This window comes from Cornus florida, unplaced genomic scaffold, assembly GCF_030987335.1.
Source record: "Cornus florida cultivar Cherokee Brave unplaced genomic scaffold, ASM3098733v1 CherokeeBrave_3.0.0_Hap2_Chr04, whole genome shotgun sequence".
Classification (NCBI taxonomy): Eukaryota; Viridiplantae; Streptophyta; class Magnoliopsida; order Cornales; family Cornaceae; genus Cornus; species Cornus florida.
Genome location: NW_026775574.1, coordinates 12,393,362 through 12,418,030, shown reverse-complemented (window position 1 = coordinate 12,418,030; position 24,669 = coordinate 12,393,362). Strand labels below are relative to the sequence as shown.

Sequence of the window (24,669 nt, the reverse complement as noted above, 5' to 3'; positions counted from 1 at the left end):
TCTTTTTGGATTGTTGCAAGGAATACCAAATATTGACTCGTTACCGATGTAACGACCCTAGCTGATGCCATGAATTTTACAAAAAAATTCGGCATAACCTCCCCTAAAAATAGGCCTACCATACCCTGTTTAAATTCATTTTTAACCTATCATGGCTTAAATTCCGAATTCACGGCAACAGTATATGATCATACACAATCAAATAACACCGATAATTACTTTAACTAAAATTATCCTTCCCATTCATCAACAAGGTTACATGACAAAGTTTTGCAAAATATACATATATACCTTTATACTTTTAGTGCTTTGCAAAAATAATGGGAAATATACAAAAGACACAAAAGTGAGCTTCTAGTATCGCTTAAGCTTGAGGTGGGTTGTCGTCCACCGATTCTTTTCCAAGACCTGAAAAAAATGTATAAATAGTAGGTGACACTTAAGACACAAATCTTGTGTCCTTGTGAATTCAAGCAAAGCATAGGCCAATGGGAGATAGGGATCATACAACGTAGGGGATCAAATACAACATACAAGTCAATTCCAAGTATAAACAATACAATGCAATGAAATGACATGCAATGCATGTCAATGACACTCCCCATTTTCATTCTCAAAATCATCACTTTCAAACGTTAATACAGCCCGCCCTTTGGTAACCCCGCCGCGACACGAAAGGAGGATTGGCTAGTGTCCCTGACCCTTGGTAACCCCGCGGCGTCATTGTGGGGCCCAGCTAGCTCAACCACGCTAGGGCGACTCCCTAGTCCCCTCTAGGCTATATTAATCTCCGGCCCGTTGGTAACCCCGCAGCGACCGGGTTTCGCATAAAACCATTTTATCAAAAACACTTCCCTGAAATTCCCCATATTTATTTCAAGAACAATTTCTCCTATTTCATGCAAACCCAATGGTATGTGCATGTATATATGTTCCATACATTCAATGTCATGGCATTTAAAATTTTCCATCATAAAATTAAACATTCAACATGTTCAACATCTCCCAAGTAATTATTAACACATTAAGATACAACAAAATGCATTTAAGCATGTGCATGTATATATATATATGAGCTCAACATCATGAATTGAGAAATTTGGCGCAATTTAAATAAGCATACTCTCATACATCAATTTCAGCATGCTAGCACATAGTAAACATAGGAAATCAACAACTAAATATAATTTGCACATGAACCAACCATATTCAAGATCGTGAAAACCCTTTAGACATCATTAATACCATCATAGATATAATTAACTCTAAATTAAGCATATTTAATACAACATGGAGGTAAAATTCACAATAGAACAAGACTAGAGTGGATTAAGATGCCCCTACCTCAAAAGAGGCAAAACCCTAGAAATGGGTTTAAATTTTTGAGCTCCAAGGAAGGTAGCAAAACTGGAATTGCTGGTACTAGAACGTAGAGCTCGTCACACTCGTCGTTTTGCCTCAAACGGCACCTAAATCCGGCAAGTAATGAAGATGGAATCAAAGCTTGAAGATTGGAACCAAAAAAGAAAAAAAAAGGAGTTTCTGGACGAGAGAGATAACCTTACGGGAATGAGAAAAAAAAAATGAAAGCAAAGATGGTCTCATGACCATTTAAATGCTTGTGGGTCTTACTCATTAACTTTTCTTTTCTCTTTTTCTTTTTCATTTAAATTACACCACACACACTAATATATACAGACATCACAACCGAGCTTAGAATCTAAAGCCAAGGCGCTTGCCATATTCAATGACCGACCCAAGAAAAGTAAAAGTAAAAGTAAAAGTAAAATTAAGTAGAATTACTTTTAAAAATTTTTACCGAGCAGTGATACACATCTTAAAATAATTGAATACCTTTTAACTCTTGCAGTTTATCCACTGGTTCCACCACCTCATTTCCTCTCTTCTGCATCAACACCTTCTTGCTGCTGCCATGCCACCTCCAAGTTCCATAGCACATTATCCATTGGAGAACATTTACTTCCCTCATCAGCCAAACACTTCTTTGCTATCTCCACTTTTGAAACATTCAAGGTCTATCTAGCTTTGAATCTTATAGGGGACCAGAATCTAGTTAATGTCTAAGAATCCCTAGTGACAAACGTTTAATTCCATTTAAGAACTGGAGAGATTACTGCATGCTTATAATTGGAATCTATTTAACAAAACATTTTAGTCTTTAAAAACATCAAGAAATATCAGATTGTAATGGGAATATATGTATATATATATATATATTTTCATCAAATATTATATGATATCACATTCTGACTGCCATTTATCCACATGATGAATCTTGCAATCACCCTAAACAACCTTCGCTTACATGATTAACCTGTAACATTGTATGCATAAATAACCATTTTTTCGTTACATATTTGAGAATGATTTCTCCACCCGTCAACAACCTTCAGTTGCAATCAATGTCTGCTGGTTTATTCATTCATTCCACATTTTACTAACATTTTGGTGCACACTACAGAGTGTGAATTATTACCTGAACTCCGTGTTGTGGAGATATTGTCACAGCTGAAACTGGTGAGTGAATATAAGTAGGGGAGAGAGTGAAGCTATAGCGCTGCAGAATCATTGACAGAGCAATCTTCGCTTCATTCATTGCAAAGTTCATTCCTACACAAATTCGAGGTCCAAAACTGAAGGGAAGAAACGCGGCTGGGTTGTTATTGGTTGCCTTAGCAACCCCTTCAGAAAATCTCTCTGGTTTGAAAAGAAGCACATCTTCTCCCCATATTTGAGGGTCATGATGAAAAGCCAATGGAGGAATTTGCAGAACTGTATTGGCTGGAACAATGAACTTCCCCAATTTGACTTCGTGTTTAGCTTTTCTCACAGATGAAACCACTGGAGGATATAGTCTTAGAGACTCGTTGATGATCATGTTCATCTACATAAAGATGAAGAGGACACATTAGCAAATAATTCTTGAATTGGGTAATGTTCTTCACTGCAAACAAGAGTTGCAACAACTCGGGTACGTACCATTTTCAGCCTTCCAATGCCTTCTGAATTTGGATGTTCTTGGCCAAATAACTCTAGCACCTCCTGCCTCGCTTTCTCTTGCCAGTCTGTATGAATTGCTAGGAGAAGAACCGTCCATGTAAGCAACGTCGCTGTAGTTTCCTGTCCAGCAAGGTAAAATGTCTTGCATTCATCAACTACATCTTCTATTGTAATCCTGTGCTTCTCATCAGCATCATGATAAGCCTTCACAAGTAATCCAAGATAATCAGTCCCAAAGCTGTCTACTTCTCCAGTCATCTCCTCCTCTCGTTTCTTTATGATTCTTATAATGGAATATCGTATTCCTTGTTCAAGTTCATCTGATTCTGTATCGTCAGCTGTTTTTAAAATTTTACTGCAAAATTGGTTGAATGAGAAATCAAACTAGGGATGAGAAAGAAATCGCAATCTAGTTTTTGGTGGAGGGAAAATGTTCAAAGCTAGGAGTCTTTTCTGAGTAGTGCTGAAATAGATGTATGAGTCATTTATAGAATCATAGGTGATACTCCCATGTTATATTTGAAGCATAAACGACCTTCGTAGTTTATCTTTCTATAACGCAATCCTTAAACAAAGCATTGTGTGTAATGGATGCTCATTTCTAGCCATTCTTCTAAGGTCCGTTGAACGAATTAAGAATAAGGAATGAGGATAACAACTTAATAAGCATCATTCAAACTAGAAGAAAATTTTAGTGCTGAAGGAACGTGTAGTGCTACATTTCATGAGCTGTACTGATTATGCTACATTTCATGGGCAGTACTGATTGTGTTAACTGTTTACCATCCCATTCTTCTTTCTATTCCCTCAATCAAGGATTTTTTTTTTTGGTCATATATTTTGCTTCTATATGTTCAATCATAATGAAGGAATAAAATTTAGTTAGTCAAGTTTAAATAGCAGAGTTTTTGAAGTAAACTATGTAGTAGCTAGTCCCTTGTAGTTGAGGAAAATATATTTGGTTAATCTCGAGTGTGGAGTACTTCGAAAAAATGGTGATTAAGAGACATCGGAGAAGTCTTGTATGGCCAACTACAGATTTGAACAAAAATATGCAGTTGTTTTTGACAGTCATGCACCTTCAATTGATGAAAAGAAAAGCTTAAACTAATTTATCTTCCTGTAAAGTTTGTTCATAAATTGAATTAAGCATAGCCCAAAACATGAATGTATCTGGAGGATGACTTTACCTGAGGCCAGGAAGCCTAATTTTGAAAGCATTTCTGGTAGTTAAGATGGCCAACTTCAACACCATCTCGAAAATGTCCTTCCCTTCTGAATAGCTGCTCCCAAAAGCTGTTCTAGAAATCACTTCCGACGTTAAGATCCTCAACTCTTCATACACTTCCAACTCTTTTCCTTCATACTGTTTCCACCTTTCTAACATCATCTCCGCACTTGAAATCATATCTGGAATCATATTCTAGAAATTTCGTATAGTTATTAGAAAAACCCATCAACATTTTCTTCTAATTTTTCCTGTTCATGATTATTTCGCATTCAAATTGCTAAAGTATTGATCAACAGATGATAAAAAAAAGAAAAAAAAAACGAAGCTTACCTTCAACCTATCTGCATGGAAAGCATGATTGGCCAGTTTTCGTACTTTTGCCCATTTTTCGCCTTCTGAAAACACAAGACCGTCTCCTAATAGCTTCTTCACAAAGCCATCAGCATCCGTCTTTGCATAAGCTTTATCTTTATTGTTCAGTATATCTTTAGCCAATTCTGATTCTGTAACAACTATTCGGGCTTTTGGACCATACCAATTAAGATAATTCCTCCCTGGTAATTAATTAAAACAAACAAAATCATTTAAGTTTAATTTTTTTTTTTTTTTTAAAAGGATTTAGAAGATTCAGATATAGTCATAAATCAAAATAATGTTACCATAAATGTTGATCCATAAGTATATTTCGGGCAGAATTCTAGGAAATAAGTTATGGGATGATAATTCCATGGGTTTGCTGGTGGATTCCTTCCTCATTTTGAAGATTTCTTTTGTGTTTCCATGGATGAATCTGTAAGAAGGGCCATTGATTCCCTGTGACCGCAACGCGCGTTGTATGCGAATTGGAGTCCACCATACCTTGTGAAGGAACTTGAGGAGAATCAAGAGGATGACCAGACACACACAGCTTGAAAGAAAGACTAACAAAGTTCCCACATAACTCATATTGCTTTAAACTCCAAATCAACTCAACTTCCACACTCAGCCACTGGTTTCAACCTTTCTTGCTGTGATTGTGAGGAAGAAGATAAGATAAGAATCTTTGAGTGGAAGTAAGGACAAACTGAAATCAAAGTTTTGGCTCCACTTAAAAGGTCTGCCGTTGAAAAAAATCATAAAATACCAAAATTTCAAGCTACCACAGGCGAATGTATTCATTGCAATAGTTGCAATGATAATGTGGTGCAATAAACTGTTACAAACACTTTATCAAAATATATATATCAGTTTTTTGTTGTATTGTAGGTTCACTTTGCTTTGGTGGATTATTCATAGCCGTCCGTTATACCACATCATCACTGCAACGGTTGTAATGAATAATTTCTCGATTTGAATTTATTATTAATTTTTGAAATTGGATATAATATGTTGTAAATTCATTTTTAAAACTGAAATCCCCTACTGTTTTCTTCTAAAACTAACCCAATTTGTTAAGTTATTTTAAAAAGTAATTAGTTTTCAATTGGTTTTTGTTTCATGCAATTTGGGTTAGTATACTATTTTTTGTGAATTTTTAAAGAAAACATGTTTTTGCTGAGAAATTATATAAGTTTTGGACATCAATATCTTTGGATAATTTTATTCTATATCTACAGTTAGATTTTGAAGATGAGAATTTGAGAAATAAAAATAGACATATAAATGTTTCTCCTGAATTTTATTTTAGCAATAAAATGAAAAAATTGATTTTCAATGAATTTCTAAACACGAAGTGGTGTGAGAGAAAAATTGTTGTACAGAGAAATAGTTTATGGTTGCAACTGTGTAACCATAATTGGTTGTTATATTGTAGGTCTACTTTGCTTTGGTGAAGTATTTGTAATTATTTGTTACACCACATTATCAATGCATCATCATTCAAATCTCAATTCTTTCAACTCGGATAAACCTTCCATAAATTCCCCAACAAATGTACTCAAAATTTTAGTAACAAATAATAAGTGAAAGTATAATAATTTCAGTCCTAAATTCACAGTTTTCAATTTAGATTTCAGCATATGGAACAATTTTAGAATTTAACAGTGGTCGACTATTTTCATTCTAATTAAAATAGTTTTGACAACTTAAATTCATGGATCATATGTGAATAAATATTCTTGTAACTTTTTCAAATTTCTTGCAACTGAAATAACAAGTTTTAAAGAATTAAAAAGGGTGGGAAACCCATCTCTCTTTGGACTTATTGTGTTAGATTTGTAAATGAATAGAGTAAAATGATTCATTTCATCTTTTCATACATTTCGAAAAGTTGTTTCAATCCAACTATTAAATATATAGATTTCGTGACATAAGAGAAGAGGGAGCTTTCTTGATAACATTACTTAAATGAATAAATTAACCTATTCGCAACTTGGATTAACGGAATATGTTCGCTTTTTCAGTAAACAAATTAGACTTAAATGACATCACATTTTTTGTTCATTAAAGAGTCTAGGTATAAATAATCTCAATAATTTTGCTTATTAAACTTGTTCGTAAACAACAGTTTCATTAAGAAGTATGAAGATATTTATCGGTTTTTGTAACTCATTCTTTAATCAAAATTGGAGCTTAACGAGTTAAATGTGCCAAACAAACCAACCAAACTCTAATTAAACATCAAATTTCTCAATTTTAACCTAGGGTTGCGTTCGGATGTGTGGAATTATAGCCTTAGAATTGAAATTGGTGGAATTGAAGAAAATTTGGTTCAATTTTGTGAGTTACTTTTCTCCAATTCTACAAATTCTAAAGTTGAAGAGTTTAGCTCAATTAAATTTTTAATTTTTAGAAAAAATATGAATAACTTTTTTAAAATAATAATAATTATTATTATGAATTTCTTGAAATATCCCTTATTTATTGGCATAATTGAGGCATATGATCATATTAACATATTTTTTTTTTTTTTTTTTTTTTAAGTTTCAAATTGTATAATTGACATAACTATTATTATTATTATTATTATTATTATTATTATTATTATTATTTATACTAGTTGATATATATATATATATATATATATATATATATTTGTTGAATGGTTAAATAATGTTTATTCGTACTTGACAATTTTTTTGTTCTCAATTCAGTTAAACCTAAGCCAATACGATCTGTATAGATTGAAAATAGAAATCAACTCGAATTGTGGAAAGCTTTCATCTGAACATATCCAATTAGCAAAATATATGATTGGATCGAATTAATTCTTACAAATTGAGCTTTTCTAAACACCTCAATAATTTTTTTTTTTATTTATCACGACCGAATAGACTAATTATCAATTTATCAAACATGACTTCAAATATTTAAGTAATAAATTGTTAGAAATCTAAATATTTAATACACTTTATATGAAATTAATTTTTATTTATGAATACGTATATGAAATGTCGGATACGTATATGAAGTGTCAGACACGTATTCGAGGAGTGTCCATATCCGAAACGGGTGCGGCTCCTTCGTAAAAGTATCCATGTTTCCTAGTATTCAAGGAGTGTCCGTATCCAATAGAGTACGGCTCCTTCGTAAAAGTGTTTGTACTTCCTAGGTGAAGAGTAAACGAGTGTCTAGTTTAGGATTATATATATATGTGTGTGTGTATATATATATACATAATATTTGTATATATTATATTATTAATGGATCGGACTTTTTCGAATCTAGAGTATATCTGATTTTTGAGACTCTAAATTGTGAACAGAAATCATTCAATCTCTATGAATTTTTAAAATCATCCAATCTCTATGAATTTTTAATTTATGAATTCATTACCGAATTGATGAGTTAAAAAAATTAATTCAATCCGCATGAATTGAATTAAATCGGATTGAATTTCTGGATCAATTAAACACCGGTGCCATGAATTCGAATTGCACTCTCCTCTATTCTTCCTTTTATCATAGAAAGCAGGAGTAGATATTAGATGAGATGGACATGCTATGTCATAAATTACATCCACCAAGAAATTACATGATCATTGAATAGGTATACCAAGACATGTCATACTCGGCTCGTCCAACCTCTCAAAAAGAATGGTGAGGTTCGACCAAATTTTATTTTATTTTTCTTTTCTTTTCTTATTTTTTCAATCTTTTCTGTAGGCTAACCTACAACTAAACTAAGGCTCTTATTTTTCCTGCATCTATCCTTTTGCATTCTTCTAACTTTACAAATAATTTTCACATCCACGTGGTATGTTGGTTTGATTAAGACCATAAAGCCCTCGGTCACAACACTCTTAGAGGGAATTCCACGTTCGTTTTGGAAGAAGAGTGATATTTCTGAGCCATAATATATGTCAGTATATTCATTCGTGTCTGGCCTGAAGCAGCTCCAATGCATCCACCACGTCGTTCATGTTTGGGGCACTGCGTAGTGATTTTGGCAGCTCTCAGTGCTCCACCGACTGAGTATTATTGACCTTCGATACGAGGATACATCATACGGAGAGTTTTTTTGCCTTTGGTGGTCAGGTGAGGACTGAAGTCGACCAAACAGAGTTGCAGAGCACATAAACAAGGGTTTAGGGGTCTGCGACACGGTGATCCGGCAGCCGTGGCGATGGACGGATGCCGTTTGATTTTGATTTGGCTTTCCAATGATGGGAGCCTTACCATTGAATGAGACTTCTCCAGTTATCAGGGCACACATGAAATCCATATTTGCTTTGGATGAAAAGCCACATATTCACAGAAGAAAAACACAGGTGGGAATGGCTTTCTGGTTGGTTACGGCACAGAGGGAAAGTGTTTGGAGATTTGATGAAAGAAAAGGGATTTGTAAGCTCCTCCAGCACCATGAGCCGATGAACCATTGCCTATTGCCGATTTTCCATTTGATAAAATGCCAAAGAAAAGCTGATGAACCATTTGCCAATTTTCCGTTTGATGAAATGCTTGGCCAAATCCTCCATCACCATGAGCAAGTCTATTGAACTTTTAAGGTAATTAAGTCTTGACCCAGTTTACCCATGTGCGTTGCTTGTTATCTTCCAGTATAGAAGCCCATAAATGTCTAATAATACTTGTTTTGTTGGATGTCTCAATATTGGGGAGTCCAAGTTCCCCTTCAGATTTTGGTTTACAGATTGCAAACCCAAGTTATTTTAGCTCCATTTTTCTTGAGTTCGGTCCCTGTCCCACAAAAATCTTCTAAAAACACTGTTTAGATCATTGATGAGACCCTTAGGAAGAATAAAAATGGTAGACCAGAAAATGTGAATGCTCACTAAAACTGATTTGATTAATTGGAGTCCACTGCCCTTAGTCTTGAGGAAATGAGAGGCATTCCAAGATGCCTTATAGGTAGGTAAGTTCCCTCTTTCAAACCCGAGGGTGTATCATCACGGGAAAAAAAGGAAAAGCTTGTCACCAAAGGAAAGATTTATGGGTTAAAAAATGGCTTGTTCATTCCTACCCAACTTCGAGGTCCCAAGCTGAAGGGAAAAATATACTGCTGGGTTGTTCTTGGTTGCTTTAGCAACCCCTTCAGAAATCTCTCTGGTTGGATATGATGCACATTTTCTCCCCATATTTGAGGGTCATGAGGAAGTGCCAGTGTTGGAATATGTAGATTTATATTGTCTGGAAGAATGAACTTCCTCAATTTGATTTCATGTTTAACTTCTTTTCTATCAATCACCCAAGTATCTCCACTATAGAAACATTCAGGGTTCCTGTTTACTCACAATGTGTCACAATTAGCACAGACATGACAGGGGGTCTGTGCTCGTGATCCTTGGACAACTGTCAATGAGTTTGGCACGATCACGGCGTGTGCTGCCCATTATGCAGTTTGGTGACACAATTCCATGTGCACTAATGACGTTTGGAAAATATGTTGAACTCAATCCTGAAAGAGTTCAAAGAGTATTTTTCAGGAAAAAAATTGATAATTAGCTAGTTAAAGGTATAAGTACGGAACAAATTATCTGTTGGGATATTGTGACTAAAGTGTTCTATATTGACGCAATGTCGTTTTGGACAACAATAACACTTAGCCCCTGACATTAAGGTTGAGATGCTGATTAGCTAAATAACCTGTCTTAATAGACCAGCGGTGGATCAATTATTTAAGAGAGGAATTTTGATTGTCATTTAGAATTAGAAAAATTAAACAAAATTAATCTGAATCTTAAAAATTTTGATATTTGCCGCACTTTTTATTTTATTTTCTAATAAGACACCCTGGTGGTACAAGCACAAAGTTGACTCAAGCTCCTTTATATTCTCTCTCTTACAAGGGCAATAAGGCTTCCATTCCACTTTTATTAGTCCTTTTCTACTAGTGGCTATAAAAGTGAACTCTCTTCTATCTATAGAAAAGTACCGTTCTTTAGCTTGGAGCCTTGGTCATAACGCATTGTGGCTTCTTCACCATGTGCATACTCATAATGGATATAGGGAACAACAAAATACAATATATCACTCTCTGTTGGTTATTTATTTATTTATTTCATAAGCAAGCTTTTATTAAAACCAAATAAAACAACAACAGAGAGGAAACCCTCCCAATTACAAATATAATAATAATAATAATAATAATAAGAACACCCACTTCCAAAAGTTGGCAGGCAGGGCAATTAACATGAAAAAGCCCACAAAAGGAAAACAAGCCCAAACATGCAGATGAAGATCTCCCTTCCTAACCACATTGATCAAGAAATTAAAAACTAAATATTTCCATTAGATTGCAGATCAATGCCCAAAGTATCTGCCACATTCCATATGATTTGCCTTGCATACAACGGAGACATTGTCATGCAGTACAATCGGCCGTCTCTGTTGGTTATTTCAGTCACTTCACATTCTAATAACAACTCTAGTGTATACTACAGAGCATGGAGTATTACCGGAACCCCATGTTGCGGGCGAATTGTCACAACTACAACTGGTGAGTGAATATAAGTTGGGGAGAGGGTGAAGCTGTAGCGCTGCAGAATCATTGACAGAGCAATCTTCGTTTCGTTGATTGCAAAGTTCATTCCTACACAACTTCGAGGTCCCAAACCGAAGGGAATAAACAGTGCTTGGTTGTTGTTGGTAGCTTTAGCAACCCCTTCAGAAAATCTCTCTGGCTTGAAAAGGAGTGAATCTTCTCCCCATACTTGAGGGTCATGATAAAGTGCCAGTGTTGGCACATGCAGCTCTATATTGGCTGGAATGATGGACTTCCCCAATTTGACTTCATGTTTAATTTTTCTCGTTAATTGAGAAACTGGAGGATATATTCTTAGAGATTCATTGATGATCATGTTCATCTGCATAGAGAGAAGGACACATTAAAATTTAATGCTGAATCATGTATATGAATTTTGCAATTCAAGCAAGAATATTCAAATACCGTTTTTAGCCTTCCGAATTTGGCTGTTGTTTGCAAATAACTCTAGCACCTCCTCCCTCGCTTTCTCTTGCCAATCTGTATGGATTGCTAGAAGAAGAGCAGTCCATGCAAGTAAGGTCGTAGTAGTTTCGTGTCCAGCAATGTAAAAGTTCTTGCATTCGTCAACCACATCTTCTACTGTTATCCTATAGTTCTCATCAGCATCATGATTGGCCTTCCCTGGTAATCCAAGTAAATCAGTCCCGAAGTTTTCTACTTCTCCAGTCATTGTCTTCTCTCTTTGCTTTATAATCCTTATAATGGAATCTTGGATTCCTTGTTCAAGTTTATCTGATTCTATATCATCAGCAGTTCTGAAGAATTTACTGCACAAGTGGACAAATAAAAATTAAAATGAGGATGAGAAGGGCAATTAACTAAACTGGCTTGTTGTGGAGAATTTGTTTAAAGCTTGAATTCTATTGATACTCAAGACTAGAGCTGAAATAGATCACTTAGTCATTCATAATTCACAAGTGACACTCGTATGTGGACTTTTAAGAGAAACCACCTTCTTAGGGTATCTTTCTACAACATATTGCTAAAATAAAGCACAATGGAGTGACCTTTTGCTCTGCTCCTATAAAACGGGTTGAGCCAAGATGTTGAGGCCTTTCCAATCTTGTATTTGACTATACTATCCCATTTTTCATTGACTATCTCTTGCCATATGAGTTTGTATAGCATGTGTACATTGTGTGGAATTAAAGATAGTAAAAAACAAGGTTGAAAATTTAGTGATTCCAGTTTACAAGAGCAGAGTTCTTAAAGTTGAAGGAAAACTTGTGATCAATATCAGTTGTAGACTGAAGTTGAGACCATTAGTCAAAAACAAAAAACTTGAAAAAGTATTTGGACCCATGCAAAGTATCCTCATGCAATGCCTCTTTCTTGTACAGTAATCAACTTAATCTGAACCCAAAATTGATTTTACGTATGGATAAACTTACCTGATGCCAGGAAGCCTAATCTTGAAAGCGTTTCGAATATTTATCATAGACAACTTTATCAACATTTCGAATATGTCTTTCCCTTCTAAATAACTGCTTCCAAAGGCTGTTCTGGAAATCACTTCTGATGTTAATACCCTGAACTCTTCATACATATCCACCTCTTTTCCTTCATACTGTTTCAACCTTTCTAGCATCATCTCCACACTTGAAATCATTTCCAGAATCATATTCTATGCACATACCAATCTTCATATAATTATTAGTTACCCCTTAATTTTTCCATCTATAATTTAATATTAGTACACTCAAAACATTGGAAAAAAATTGATTAGAAGTAATGCTTCAGTAATCTATGTTTCAGTGACTAAACAAAAATAACAATAATTACTACAGAGCTTACCTTCAACCGATCTGCATGAAAAGCATGATTGGCTAGTTTCCGTAATTTTGTTCATTTTTGTCCTTCGGATACCAGAATACCATTTCCTAGTAGCTTCTTCAAAAAGCCTTCATTGTCCCTTTTCACATAAGCTCTATCTCTATTGTCCGTATCTCTTTAACAAATAACTGAGCTTTGGCACCATACCAACTGAGATAGATCTTACCTGAAACCAAAGTAAAATAAAACAAAATAACTAGTTAATTAATTAGTTCATTTGGATGGATGGACAACCTAGGATTCAGAAAGTCATAAAACTAAATAGTGTTACCATATGTGTTGATCCAAGAGTAAGTGTGTGGCTGAATTCTTGGAAATATGTGATGTGATAAATTCATAGCTCTAATCATTTTTTCCTTCCTCATGATTAAGGCCTCTTTGGTGTTCCCATGGATGAATTTGTAAGAAAGACCATTGATTCCGTGTGACCGCATCCTTTGTTGGATGCGAATTGGCACCCACAAAAATTTGTGAAGGAACGCGATGAGAGTTAAGAAAAGGAACAAGCACAGAGAGCTTGAAAGAAAGATTACTAAGGTTTCCACAGCACCCATATCGCTTTAGATTTCAAATCAACTGAACTGCGACATTTGTTACTGCTTTGAGTGTTGCTTGTTTTTCTTGTTCTGTGATCTTATCTATATGGGCCAGCATCTAATAGATTGAGGCCAATTGTTGATGTCACTAGCAATTAATTTATTTTGTTTTAAGTTGTATTCTTGAATGTGTTAATTAATAGTTTTATTAGCTCCACTTGATTTGACTTTAACTGTATGGTGTACAATTGATTGCTTGTTCTAGAAGAAGACAATTGTAGTTGTTCAGGATGTCATTAAAAATGAACTTAATGACATCCTCTGGTTTAGCAACCCTGACAGATGTTGACTTAGTACTCTCCTGCAAGTTACATATGTTGACTTAGTACTCTCCCTTGACTGTTTCTTACCAAATCCAGTAAATTTATTAGTCCAATAAATTATTAGGTACCCATATGAAATACATGATGTGAATGTAAGACCATAAGTTCTAGACCTAAAATACTCTAACCTTTGGAAACATCAAGAAAGATAAGATTGAATTGTATCTGAATTTGGCTTTCATTTATATTATAGGATATATACTGCCTTCTATACAGATGATGGTTCTTGCAGTCATTGTAAACACCCACACAACCTGTAACAATTTGCTGCACTAATAGCCAATTTTTCTTACTTTTACACCATTCAAAATTTCTTAACTGCAATCTCATTGTAATATAAGATATCACACTCTGTTGGTTGTTTCATTCACTTCACATTCTACTAACAAATCTAGTGCATACTACAGAGCATGGAGTATTACCAGAACCCCGTGTTGGGGGCGAACTGTCACAACTACAACTGGTGAGTGAACATAAGTAGGGGAGAGGGTGAAGCTGTAGCGCTGCGAAATCATTAATAGAGCAATCTTCGTTTTGTTGATTGCAAAGTTCATTCCTAAACAGTTTCGAGGTCCCAAACCAAAGGGAAGAAACACTGCTTGGTTGTTGTTAGTAGCTTTAGCAACCCCTTCGGAAAATCTCTCTGGTTTGAATAGCAGTGAGTGCATCTTCTCCCCATACTTGAGGGTCTTGACCCACTTTACTCATATGCTTTTTGCTTGTTATCTTCCAGTATAGCAGCCCATAAATGTCTAATCATACTTGTTTTGTTGGATGTCTCAATATTGGGGAGTCCAAGTTCCTTTTCAGATTTTGGTTTACAAATTGCAAATCCAAGTTATTTTAGCTCCATTTTTCTTGAGTTCAGTCCCTGTCCCACAAAAATCTTCTAAAAACACTGTTTAGATCATTGATGACACCCTTAGGAAGAATAAAAAATGGTAGACCAGAAAACTTGAATGCTCACTAAAACTGATTTGATTAATTGGAGTCCACCGGTCTTATTCTTGAGGAAATGAGAGGCATTCCAAGATGCCTTATAGGTAGGTAAGTTCCCTCTTTCGAACCTGAGCATAGCAAGAATGGGTTGTTCAGTAGTACGGTATGTGCCGTAGAAAAAAAAAAAATGGAGCTTTTAGAAAGGTTCATTGAGGGGCCTGAGAAAGAGACTGGAATTGGGTGAGGGCATTTCTAAGAGAGTTGACAGAGGATGTATCAGCACCGGGAAAAAAGGAAAGCTTATCGCCAAAGGAAAGATTTATGAGTTAAAAAATGGTTTGTTCATTGAGTGCAAAGTTCATTCCTACACAACTTCGAGGTCCCAAGCTGAAGGGAATAACATACTGCTGGGTTGTTATTGGTAGCTTTAGCAATCCCTTCGATGCACATTTTCTCCCCATATTTGAGGGTCATGAAGAAGTGCCAGTGTTGGAATATGCAGATTTATATTGTCTGGAAGAATGAACTTCCTCAATTCGATTTCATGTTTAACTTCTTTTCTATCAATCACCCAAGTATCTCCGCAATAGAAACATTCGGGGTTCCTGTTTACCCACAGTGTATCACAATTAGCACAGACATGGGAGGGGGTCTGTGCTAGTGATCCTTGGACAACTTTCAATGAGTTTGGCACGATCATGGTGTGTGCTGCCCATTATGCAGTTTGGTGACACACTTCTATGTGCACTAATGACGTTTGGAAAATATGTTGAACTCAATATTTAAAGAGTTCAAAGAGTATTTTATAGGAAAAAAATTGATAATTAGCTAGTTAAAGCTGTAGGTACAGAACAAATTATCTGTTGGGATATTGTGACTAAAGTGTTCTATATTGAGGCAGTGTTGTTTTGGACAACAATAACACTTAGCCCCTGACATTAAGGTTGAGATGCTGATTAGCTAAATCACGTGTCTTAATGGACCAGCGGTGGATCAAATATTTAAGAGAGGAATTTTGATTGTCATTTAGAATTAGAAAAATAAAACAAAATTAATCTGAATCTGGAAAATTTTGATATTTGCCGCACTTTTTATTTTATTTTCTAATATGACACCCTAGTGGTACAAGCACAAAGTTGACTCAAGCGCCTTTATATTCTCTCTCTTACAAGGGCAATAAGGATTCCATTCCACTTTTATTAGTCCTTTTCTACTAGTGGCTATAAAAGTGAACTCTCTTCTATCTACAGAAAAGAACCGTTCTTTAGCTTGGTCATGAGGCATGGTGGCTTCTTCACCATATGCATACTCATAATTGATATAGGGAACAACAAAATACAAGATATCACTCTGTGTTGGTTATTTATTTATTTATTTTATAAGCAAGCTTTTATTAAAACCAAATAAAACAACAGAGGGGAAACCCTCCCAATTACAAAAAAAAATAATAATAATAATAATGAGAACACCCACGTCCAATATTAATAATGAGAACACCCACTTCCAAAAGTTGGCAGGGAGGGCAATTAACATGAAAAAGCCCACAAAAGGAAAACTAGCCCAAACACGCAGAGGAAGATCTCCCTTCCTAACCACATAGATCAAGAAATTAAAAACTAAATATTTCCATCAGAGTGCAGATTAATTCCTAAGTATCTGCCACATTCCATATGATTTGCCTTGCACACAACAGAGACATTGTGATGCAGTACAATCGGCCGTCTCTGTTGGTTATTTCTTTCACTTCACATTCTACTAACAACTCTAGTGCATACTACAGAGCATGGAGTATTACTGGAACCCCATGTTGCGGGCGAATTGTCACAACTATGACTGGTGAGTGAATATAAGTTGGGGAGAGGGTGAAGCTGTAGTGCTGCAGAATCATTGACAGAGCAATCTTCGTTTCGTTGATTGCAAAGTTCATTCCTACACAATTTCGAGGTCCCAAACCGAAGGGAATAAACAGTGCTTGGTTGTTGTTGGTAGCTTTAGCAACCCCTTCAGAAAATCTCTCTGGTTTGAAAAGCAGTGCGTCTTCTCCCCATACTTGAGGGTCATGATGAAGTGCCAGTGTTGGCATATTCAGCTCTATATTGGCTGGAATAATGAACTTCCCCAATTTGACTTCATGTTTAGTTTTTCTTACAAATTGAGACACTGGAGGATATAGTCTTAGCGATTCATTGATGATCATGTTTGTCTGCATAGAGAAGAAGGACACATTAAAATTTAATGCTGAATCATATAGTATGAATTTTGCAATGCAAGCAAGAATATTCAAATACTGTTTTTAGCCTTCCAATGCCTTCCGAATTTGGTTGTTGTTTGCCAAATAACTCTATCACCTCTTGCCTCGCTTTCTCTTGCCAATCTGTGTGGATTGCTAGAAGAAGAGCAGTCCATGCAAGTAAGGTCGTAGTAGTTTCGTGTCCAGCAATGTAAAAGGTCTTGCATTCGTCAACCACATCTTCTACTGTTATCCTATAGTTCTCATCAGCATCATGATTGGCCTTCACTAGTAATCCAAGTAAATCAGTCCCGAAGTTATCTACTTCTCCAGTCATTGTCTTCTCTCTTTGCTTTATAATCCTTATAATGGAATCATGGATTCCTTGTTCAAGTTTATCTGATTCTATATCATCAGCAGTTCTGAAGAATTTACTGCACAAGTGGACAAATAAAAATTAAAATGAGGATGAGAAGGGCAATTAACCAATCTGGCTTCTTGTGGAGAATTTGTTCAAAGCTTGAATTCTATTGATACTCAAGACTAGAGCTGAAACAGATCATTTAGTCATTCATAATTCACAAGTGACACTCGTATGTGGACTTTTAAGAGAAACCACCTTCTTAGGGTATCTTTCTACAACATAATGCTAAAATAAAGCACAATGGAGTGACCTTTTGCTCTGCTCCTATAAAACAGGTTGAGCCAAGATGTTGAGGCCTTTCCAATCTTGTATTTGACTATACTATCCCATTTTTCATTGACTATCTCTTGCCATATGAGTTTGTATAGCATATGCACAATGTGTGGACTTAAAGATGGTAAAAAAAAGGTTGAAAATTTAGTGATTCCAGTTTACAAGAGCAGAGTTCTTAAAGTTGAAGGAAAACTTGTGATCAATATCAGTTGTAGATCAAAGTTGAGACCATTAGTCAAAAACAAAAAAGTATTTGGACCCATGTAAAGTATCCTCATGCAATGCCTCTTTCTTGTACAGAAATCAACTTAATCTGAACCCAAAATTGATTTTACGTATGGATAAACTTACCTGATGCCAGGAAGCCTAATCTTGAAAGCGTTTCGGATATTTATCATAGACAACTTTATCAACATTTCAAATATGTCTTTCCCTTCTAAATAACTGCTCCCAAAAGCTGTTCTGGAAATCACTTCTGATGTTAATAGCCTGAACTCTTCATACATATCCACCTCTTTTCCTTCATACTGTTTCAACCTTTCTAGCATCATATCCGCACTTGAAATCATTTCCGGAATCATATTCTATGCACACACCAATCTTCATATAATTATTAGTTACCCCTTAATTTTTCCTTCTAGAATTTAATATTAGTACACTCAAAACATTGGAAAAAAATTGATTAGAAGTAATGCTTCAGTAATCTATGTTTCAGTGACTCAACAACAATAACAATAATAACTACAGAGCTTACCTTCAACCGATCTGCATGGAAAGCATGATTGGCTAGTTTCCGTAATTTTGTCCATTTTTTTCCTTCTGATACCAGAATACCATTTCCTAGTAGCTTCTTCAAAAAGCCTTCAGTGTCTGTTTTCACATAAGCTCTATCTCTATTGTTCAGTAGCTCTTTAACAAATTCTGATTCCGTAACAAATAACTGAGCTTTGGCACCATACCAACTGAGATAGATCTTACCTGAAACCAAAGTAAAATAAAACAAAATAACTAGTTAATTAATTAGTTCATTTGGATGGATGGACTACCTTGGATTCAGAAAGTCATAAAACTAAATAGTGTTACCATATGTGTTGATCCAAGAGCAAATGTGAGGCTGAATTCTTGGAAATATGTGATGTGATAAATTCATAGGTCTAATCATTTTTTCCTTCCTCATGATTAAGGCCTCTTTGGTGTTCCCACGGATGAATTTGTAAGAAGGACCGTTGATTCCCTGTGACCGCATCCTGTGTTGGATTCGAATTGGCACCCACAAAAATTTGTGAAGGAACGTGATGAGAGTTAAGAAAAGGAACAGGCACAGAGAGCTTGAAAGAAAGACTACTAAGGTTTCCAAAGCACCCATATTTGCTTTAGAGTTCAAATCAACTGAACTGCTTCATTTGTTACTGCTTTAAGTGTTGCTTGTTTTATTTGTCATGAAGACCATAGGAATCTTTTTATTGGAACTCAGACAAACAAAAAAGAAAGTTTTTCTTGTTCTGTGATGTTAACTATATGGGTCAGCTTATAATAGATTGAGGCCAGTTGGTGTTTTTGTCTTGATAATGTCACTATCAATTATTTTATTTTGTTTTAAGTAGTATTCTTGCATGTGTTAATTAATAGTTTCATTAGCTCCACTTGATTTGACTTTAACTGTATGGTGTACAATTTCTTGCTTGTTCTAGAAGAAGACAATTGTAGTTGTTCAGGATGTCATTAAAAATGAACTTAATGACATCCTCTGGTTTAGCAACCCTTCACAGATCTCTCTGGTTTGATTTGAAGAACATTTTCTCCCCATATTTGAGGATCATGATAAAGTGCCAGTGTTGGAATATGAAGATTAACTTATTTTTCTATCTATTCCCCAATTCCATCAATTAGCCAACCACTTCTTTTTTTTTTTCATAAATGTTGATGTATAAAAAAGGAAAAAATAATTACAGGCGCACAGAGGGCATACCCTCAGAAAAGAATAAAATGATCAATTAAGATCATAAAAAACACGCAATGAAACTGATCAAACAATGATCTGCAAATTAAGTAAGATCGGAAATTGAAACACTATAGAGATCTAAAACACTATATAGATGACCATGAAGCCTTCTATTTCTCTCCTGCCAAATGCTCCATAGCCCAGCCACCATTACAGTATGTATCATTTTGCTTGATTGCTGAAAGAACCAATTCCAAAGTTCTTCAAAAGTAAAAATTTCAGAAAAATCAACATTCCATCCCATGATATCTGCTATCCACTTCCAAAAATTCCTAGCATAGGAGCATTCAACAAATAAACGATTCCTTGTATCACTCTCCTGTAAACAAATAGAGCACCTTGGAGCAAGCTGCACTTTCCGCCTTTGGAGATTAACCATTGTTGGCAACTTATTATGGAAGAGAAAAACACAATGAACAGACCACCTAGCCGAGCTTTACCCCAACACATCTTGTACCATAACACCTCTGGATGCATTACCCTACAACCCTTCCAAGCATTTTTAAAAGAAAATGAACCTCCATCCCAAGTATATTTATCTTCTCTGTCATGAATAACCAGTGTTTGAATATAATCTCTGATAGGATGAAAAATGGTGTCCTGCAAAATATGTAAATTCCAGCCTCCATTATCCATAAGGCTGGACAAAGAGGAATCCCAAGCAAAACCCAGTCTTCTAACAATACGGTGACCAAATTTCTGTAGTAAAGAATGACCTTCACACCATGGATCAGACAGTAGCTTGAAAATTTGCCCATTTCCAATTGAAAATTTAATATTAAGATGCATAAGATCCCTTACATTTATCAAATTTTTCCATAAGATAGAATGAGAGATCTTGGGGACTGCATTCCAGTAAGTAGATAGAGAAGAATATCTGTTTTTGAACCATGGAACCCAAATCCTATCTTTGCTAAGAATAAAATCCCAAGCTAATGTACATTGAGCTGCTTGTTGCACATCTATCAATTTTTGGATACCCAAACCTCCCTCAGCTTTAGGTCTGCACGTAACATCCCAACTTAAGAGGTGCATTTTCTTCAATGTGTCTCTGCTTCCCCAAATAAAGTCCCTGCACAGCTTTTGAATCTGAATGAGGACTGATATAGGCAATGTAAAAACACTGCACCAGTACAAACAAGTCGGAGTGATAACTGTCTTGATCAATTCAGTTTTCCCTGCTACTGAAAGCATACCATTGCACCAATCATTGATTTTATTTGAAATTTTATCCAATAAAACTGAACAATGTGGCTTCTTTAGACCTGTGGAACATAGAGGTATCCCCAAATATTTCAGAGGTAAGCATTCTTCCTTACATTGAAGCAGATTCAAAATAGATCTTCTTCTTCTCACCGTTTTAGAGAAAATTAAACTACTTTTGTGGTAGTTAATTTGTAACCCAGAAGCAGCTCCGAATATCTGAAAAATTTCTTGAAGAGTTCTAGCATTTGGAATAGAAGCCTTACAAGTTATAAGAAGATCATCTGCAAAGAAAGTATGACAGATAGTAGAATGTGCTTTCAATGCTGTATGTGACAAAGTAATCCTTCCCTGAGCAACTTCAGAATTCAATAACTGTGTAAATTGATCAGTGACCAATGTAAAAAGAAGGGGGGAGAGAGGACAGCCTTGTCTAAGCCCCTTTGTAGGTTGGATGAAGCCTGTTGGAGATCCATTCAGCAAGATAGAGTATCTAGTAGAAGCCAGAATTGTAGAGATCCATGTGATCCAAGTATTACTGAAACCAGCTGCAACCATAATCTTCAATAGAAAACTCCAAGAGACTGAGTCAAAAGCTTTGGAAATATCAGCCTTCAAAGCCATTGTAGGATGCTTGTTTGTAAATTCACTAATCATTTCATGCCACATAATAATAGCATCTTGAATCTTCCTCCCTTTTATAAAAGCATTTTGTTCTAATCCAACCAATTTAGGAAGAACCAGAGCAAGTCTAGCAGCTAAGATTTTTGAAATGATTTTGTAAATTAAATTGCATAAAGCTATGGGCCTGTAATCTTTGGGACTAGATGCATTTCCAGTTTTTGGAATCAAAGTAATGAATGAGCTACTAACCCCTAAAGGAAGCTTGCCTGTGAGAAAGAAATGATGGACAGCAGCGCAAACTTCTGAATGGACAGTAGACCAAAAGGTTTGGAAGAATCGAGCTGGGAAGCCATCTGGACCTGGGGCTTTATCTGGATTAAAATTCATCACCACTGTTTTGATTTCTTCATTAGTTATAGGAGTATCCAATATGAACTTGTCATCCATTGACAACTGATATCTAGCCCGAATATCAAAGGGATGATCACTTCCAGAACTTTGAAATAATCCCTGATAATAGTCCTCAAAGATCTTTCTAACCTCAGCTGGTTCAGAAGTGGAATGGCCAGTTGGTGTTGTAATAGTAGTAATGGCATTGAATTGATGATGTTTTTTCATCTTATGATAGAAAAAAGCAGAACATCTATCATTATCCTTCAACCACAAGATTCTAGATTTTTGAGAATATAGAATTTCTTGAGCAGACATAGCGTCTTGATATATGTCTCTAGCTTGTTGTTCCTTGACAAACAAATCGTCTGAAGGATTAGCTAACAGTTCCCCCTGCATATCTTCCAAGTTTTGGCTTGAGTTATCAACCCTCTGATGAATATCCCCAAATGAATTTTTATTCCAATCCCTAACAGCAGCTTTAACATTTCTTAACTTCTTAAGTAATGTATGAATTGGATTCCCAACAACTTCAGCGTCCCAGGCCTTCTTAATCACCTCTGCAATACCCTCTTGCAAACACCAGACCTTTAACATTTTGAATGGCTTTGGACCACTAGCAAATTGTCTGAATATGTTAATGATGACTCCATAGTGATCTGAGGAAGATGAAGCAGAATAAGCAATTTTTGTACCTGTAAATTGCTGAAGCCATGCATCATTAATGAAAACTCTATCTAGTTTGGCCAAAATTCTTCTGCTGTTGCATTGTCGATTACACCATGACCACTCTCCATTTGTAGCATGTAATTCCATCAAACCAACTTGTTGAAGGCAATTATTAAATTCATCTAAAATTTTTTGAGGAACCATTCGACCCCCTTGCTTATCTGAATGAAATCTAGTTGCATTCAATCTCCTACAACCAACCAAGGCCCTGTAACCATAGTATGGTGTGTAATCAATTGATCCCATAACCTTCTTCTACCTGCCACTGTGTTAGAGGCATACACAGGAGAACAGAAAACCTCTTCCCCAGTTTGAAGTATAGTAACTTTCAAAAGAATACATTGGTCCATTTCTAATAACTTTGTTACTGTAAACAGAAGAGGATCCCATCCTATCCAGAGCTTACCCAAAGAATGAGAATCATAATTATGAAGCCAACACCAATTTCTGTTAATTCTTTTGGAAATTGAATCAAATTTAGGCCTTCCCACCCTTGTTTCTTGCAAACAGACAAAATGAGCACCATTGGACTTAATCCACTGCCTAACCTCCTTTTGTCTTCTGGGCTTATTCAAGCCCCTCACGTTCCAAGATGATATCATTGAGAAGGAGGAGGATGGGATGCACCCCCTTTACTCCTAGTCACTCTGGGAGTGGCTGAAAAAGATTTCTTCTGAACATTAGGTTTCTGATTATCCTCTTGATGAACTACAGGCTTTGCAGTGTTAGCTAAATCCTTGATATCAGAATTGACAGCATTAACAGCGAGATCATGTTTGAGACCCCCTTTGACAGCTTTGACATCAGAATCACCCTTTAGGCCACCTTTGACTGCATTGACAGTAAAATCACTCTTGAGACCACCTTTGACAATACCAGCACTGCCAGTAAAACCACTACTACTTGGAGTCTTAGAGTCAGAGTTAACAACCCCCAAAAGATTTGGTGTAGTCTCAACAGCAGGACTTTCCAAACCACCACTACTTCTATCTTTGCCTTAGAAACATTCAGGGTTCCTATTTAATCACAATGTGTTACAATTAACAGAGACATGGCAGCGGGTCAGTGCTCGTGATCCTTGGCACGAGCATGGGTGTGTACTGCCCACTATGCAGTTTGTGATGACACACTTATAAGTGCACGAGTGACGATTTGAAAATATGTTGAGATACTGACCAGCTAATATCAACTGTCTTATAGACTAGTGGTTTAGTGGATCGATTCTTTAAGAGAAAGGAATTTTGTTTGTAATTTGGAATTAAAAAATTAACCAAATATAATCTGAATCTGGAAATTTTTGATATTTTCTAGTTTGAGACCCTGGTGGTACAAACACAATGTTGACCCAAGCCCCTTTATATTCTCTCTTTTTCGTGGAATTAAAGCTTCCATTCTACTGTTATAAGAGTCCAATCTGCTATCTGTAGGGAAGAACTGTTCTTTAGATTGGTTATGAGGCAATGTGGCTTCTTTACCATATGAACACTCATAATGGATATAGTGAACATCACTTATCCTAAAGTATACATTTATTTAGTTGGTAAACAAAAGGATAACTTACAGATGTTGATTTAGTACTCTCCTGCAAGTTACATATGTTGACTTAGTACTCTCTCTTGACTGTTTCTTACCAAATCCAGTAAATTTATTAGTCCAATAAATTATTAGGTACCCATATGATATACATGATGTGAATGTAAGACATAAGTTCTAGACCTAAAATACTCTAACCTTTGGAAACATCAAGAAAGATAAGCTTGAATTGTATCTGAATTTGGCTTTCATTTATATTATAGGATATATATACTGCCTTCTATACAGATGATGGTTCTTGCAGTCATTGCAAACACCTGCACAACCTGTAACAATTTGCTGCACTAATAGCCAATTTTTCTTATTTTTACACCATTCAGAATTTCTTAACTGCAAT

General features: G+C 35.7%; 3 protein-coding genes and 1 pseudogene across 8 annotated transcripts in view; 1 reads left to right on the top strand and 3 right to left on the bottom strand.

Moving 5' to 3' along the window:
• Positions 1-205: 205 nt before the first annotated feature.
• On the bottom strand, positions 206-5,318 carry LOC132302734 (cytochrome P450 CYP749A22-like). Of its 5 annotated transcripts, none has more exons than XR_009480910.1 (7): positions 4,912-5,317; positions 4,583-4,806; positions 4,212-4,444; positions 3,001-3,376; positions 2,498-2,905; positions 1,855-2,091; positions 206-408 (listed from the first exon to the last, which is right to left on the bottom strand). XR_009480910.1 is itself a non-coding variant. In XM_059799656.1 (6 exons), the coding sequence occupies exons 1-6, from the start codon at positions 5,195-5,197 to the stop codon at positions 355-357; spliced, it is 1,581 nt and encodes a 526-aa protein (XP_059655639.1). In that variant the 5' UTR covers positions 5,198-5,318; the 3' UTR covers positions 206-354. The 5 variants fall into 5 exon arrangements, 2 of the variants coding, with proteins under 2 accessions (XP_059655639.1, XP_059655640.1); XR_009480908.1 differs by lacking the exon at positions 1,855-2,091 and adding an exon at positions 1,345-1,469; XR_009480909.1 differs by lacking the exon at positions 206-408 and adding an exon at positions 1,345-1,469.
• Positions 5,319-8,273: 2,955 nt separating this feature from the next.
• LOC132302733 (uncharacterized) overlaps positions 8,274-24,669 on the top strand; it is a 29,376-nt gene continuing 12,980 nt past the window's right edge. For both annotated transcript variants that reach the window (XM_059799655.1, XM_059799653.1), the window contains exon 1: positions 8,274-9,176. The gene's annotated coding sequence lies outside the window, so the exon portion shown is untranslated. The remainder of the gene's footprint in view (positions 9,177-24,669) is intronic.
• On the bottom strand, positions 11,064-14,593 carry LOC132304726 (cytochrome P450 CYP749A22-like; annotated as a pseudogene).
• Positions 16,588-19,157, bottom strand: LOC132304725 (cytochrome P450 CYP749A22-like). Its single transcript, XM_059802451.1, has 5 exons — positions 18,875-19,157; positions 18,546-18,769; positions 18,143-18,375; positions 17,153-17,528; positions 16,588-17,067 (listed from the first exon to the last, which is right to left on the bottom strand). The coding sequence occupies exons 1-5, from the start codon at positions 19,155-19,157 to the stop codon at positions 16,639-16,641; spliced, it is 1,545 nt and encodes a 514-aa protein (XP_059658434.1). The 3' UTR covers positions 16,588-16,638.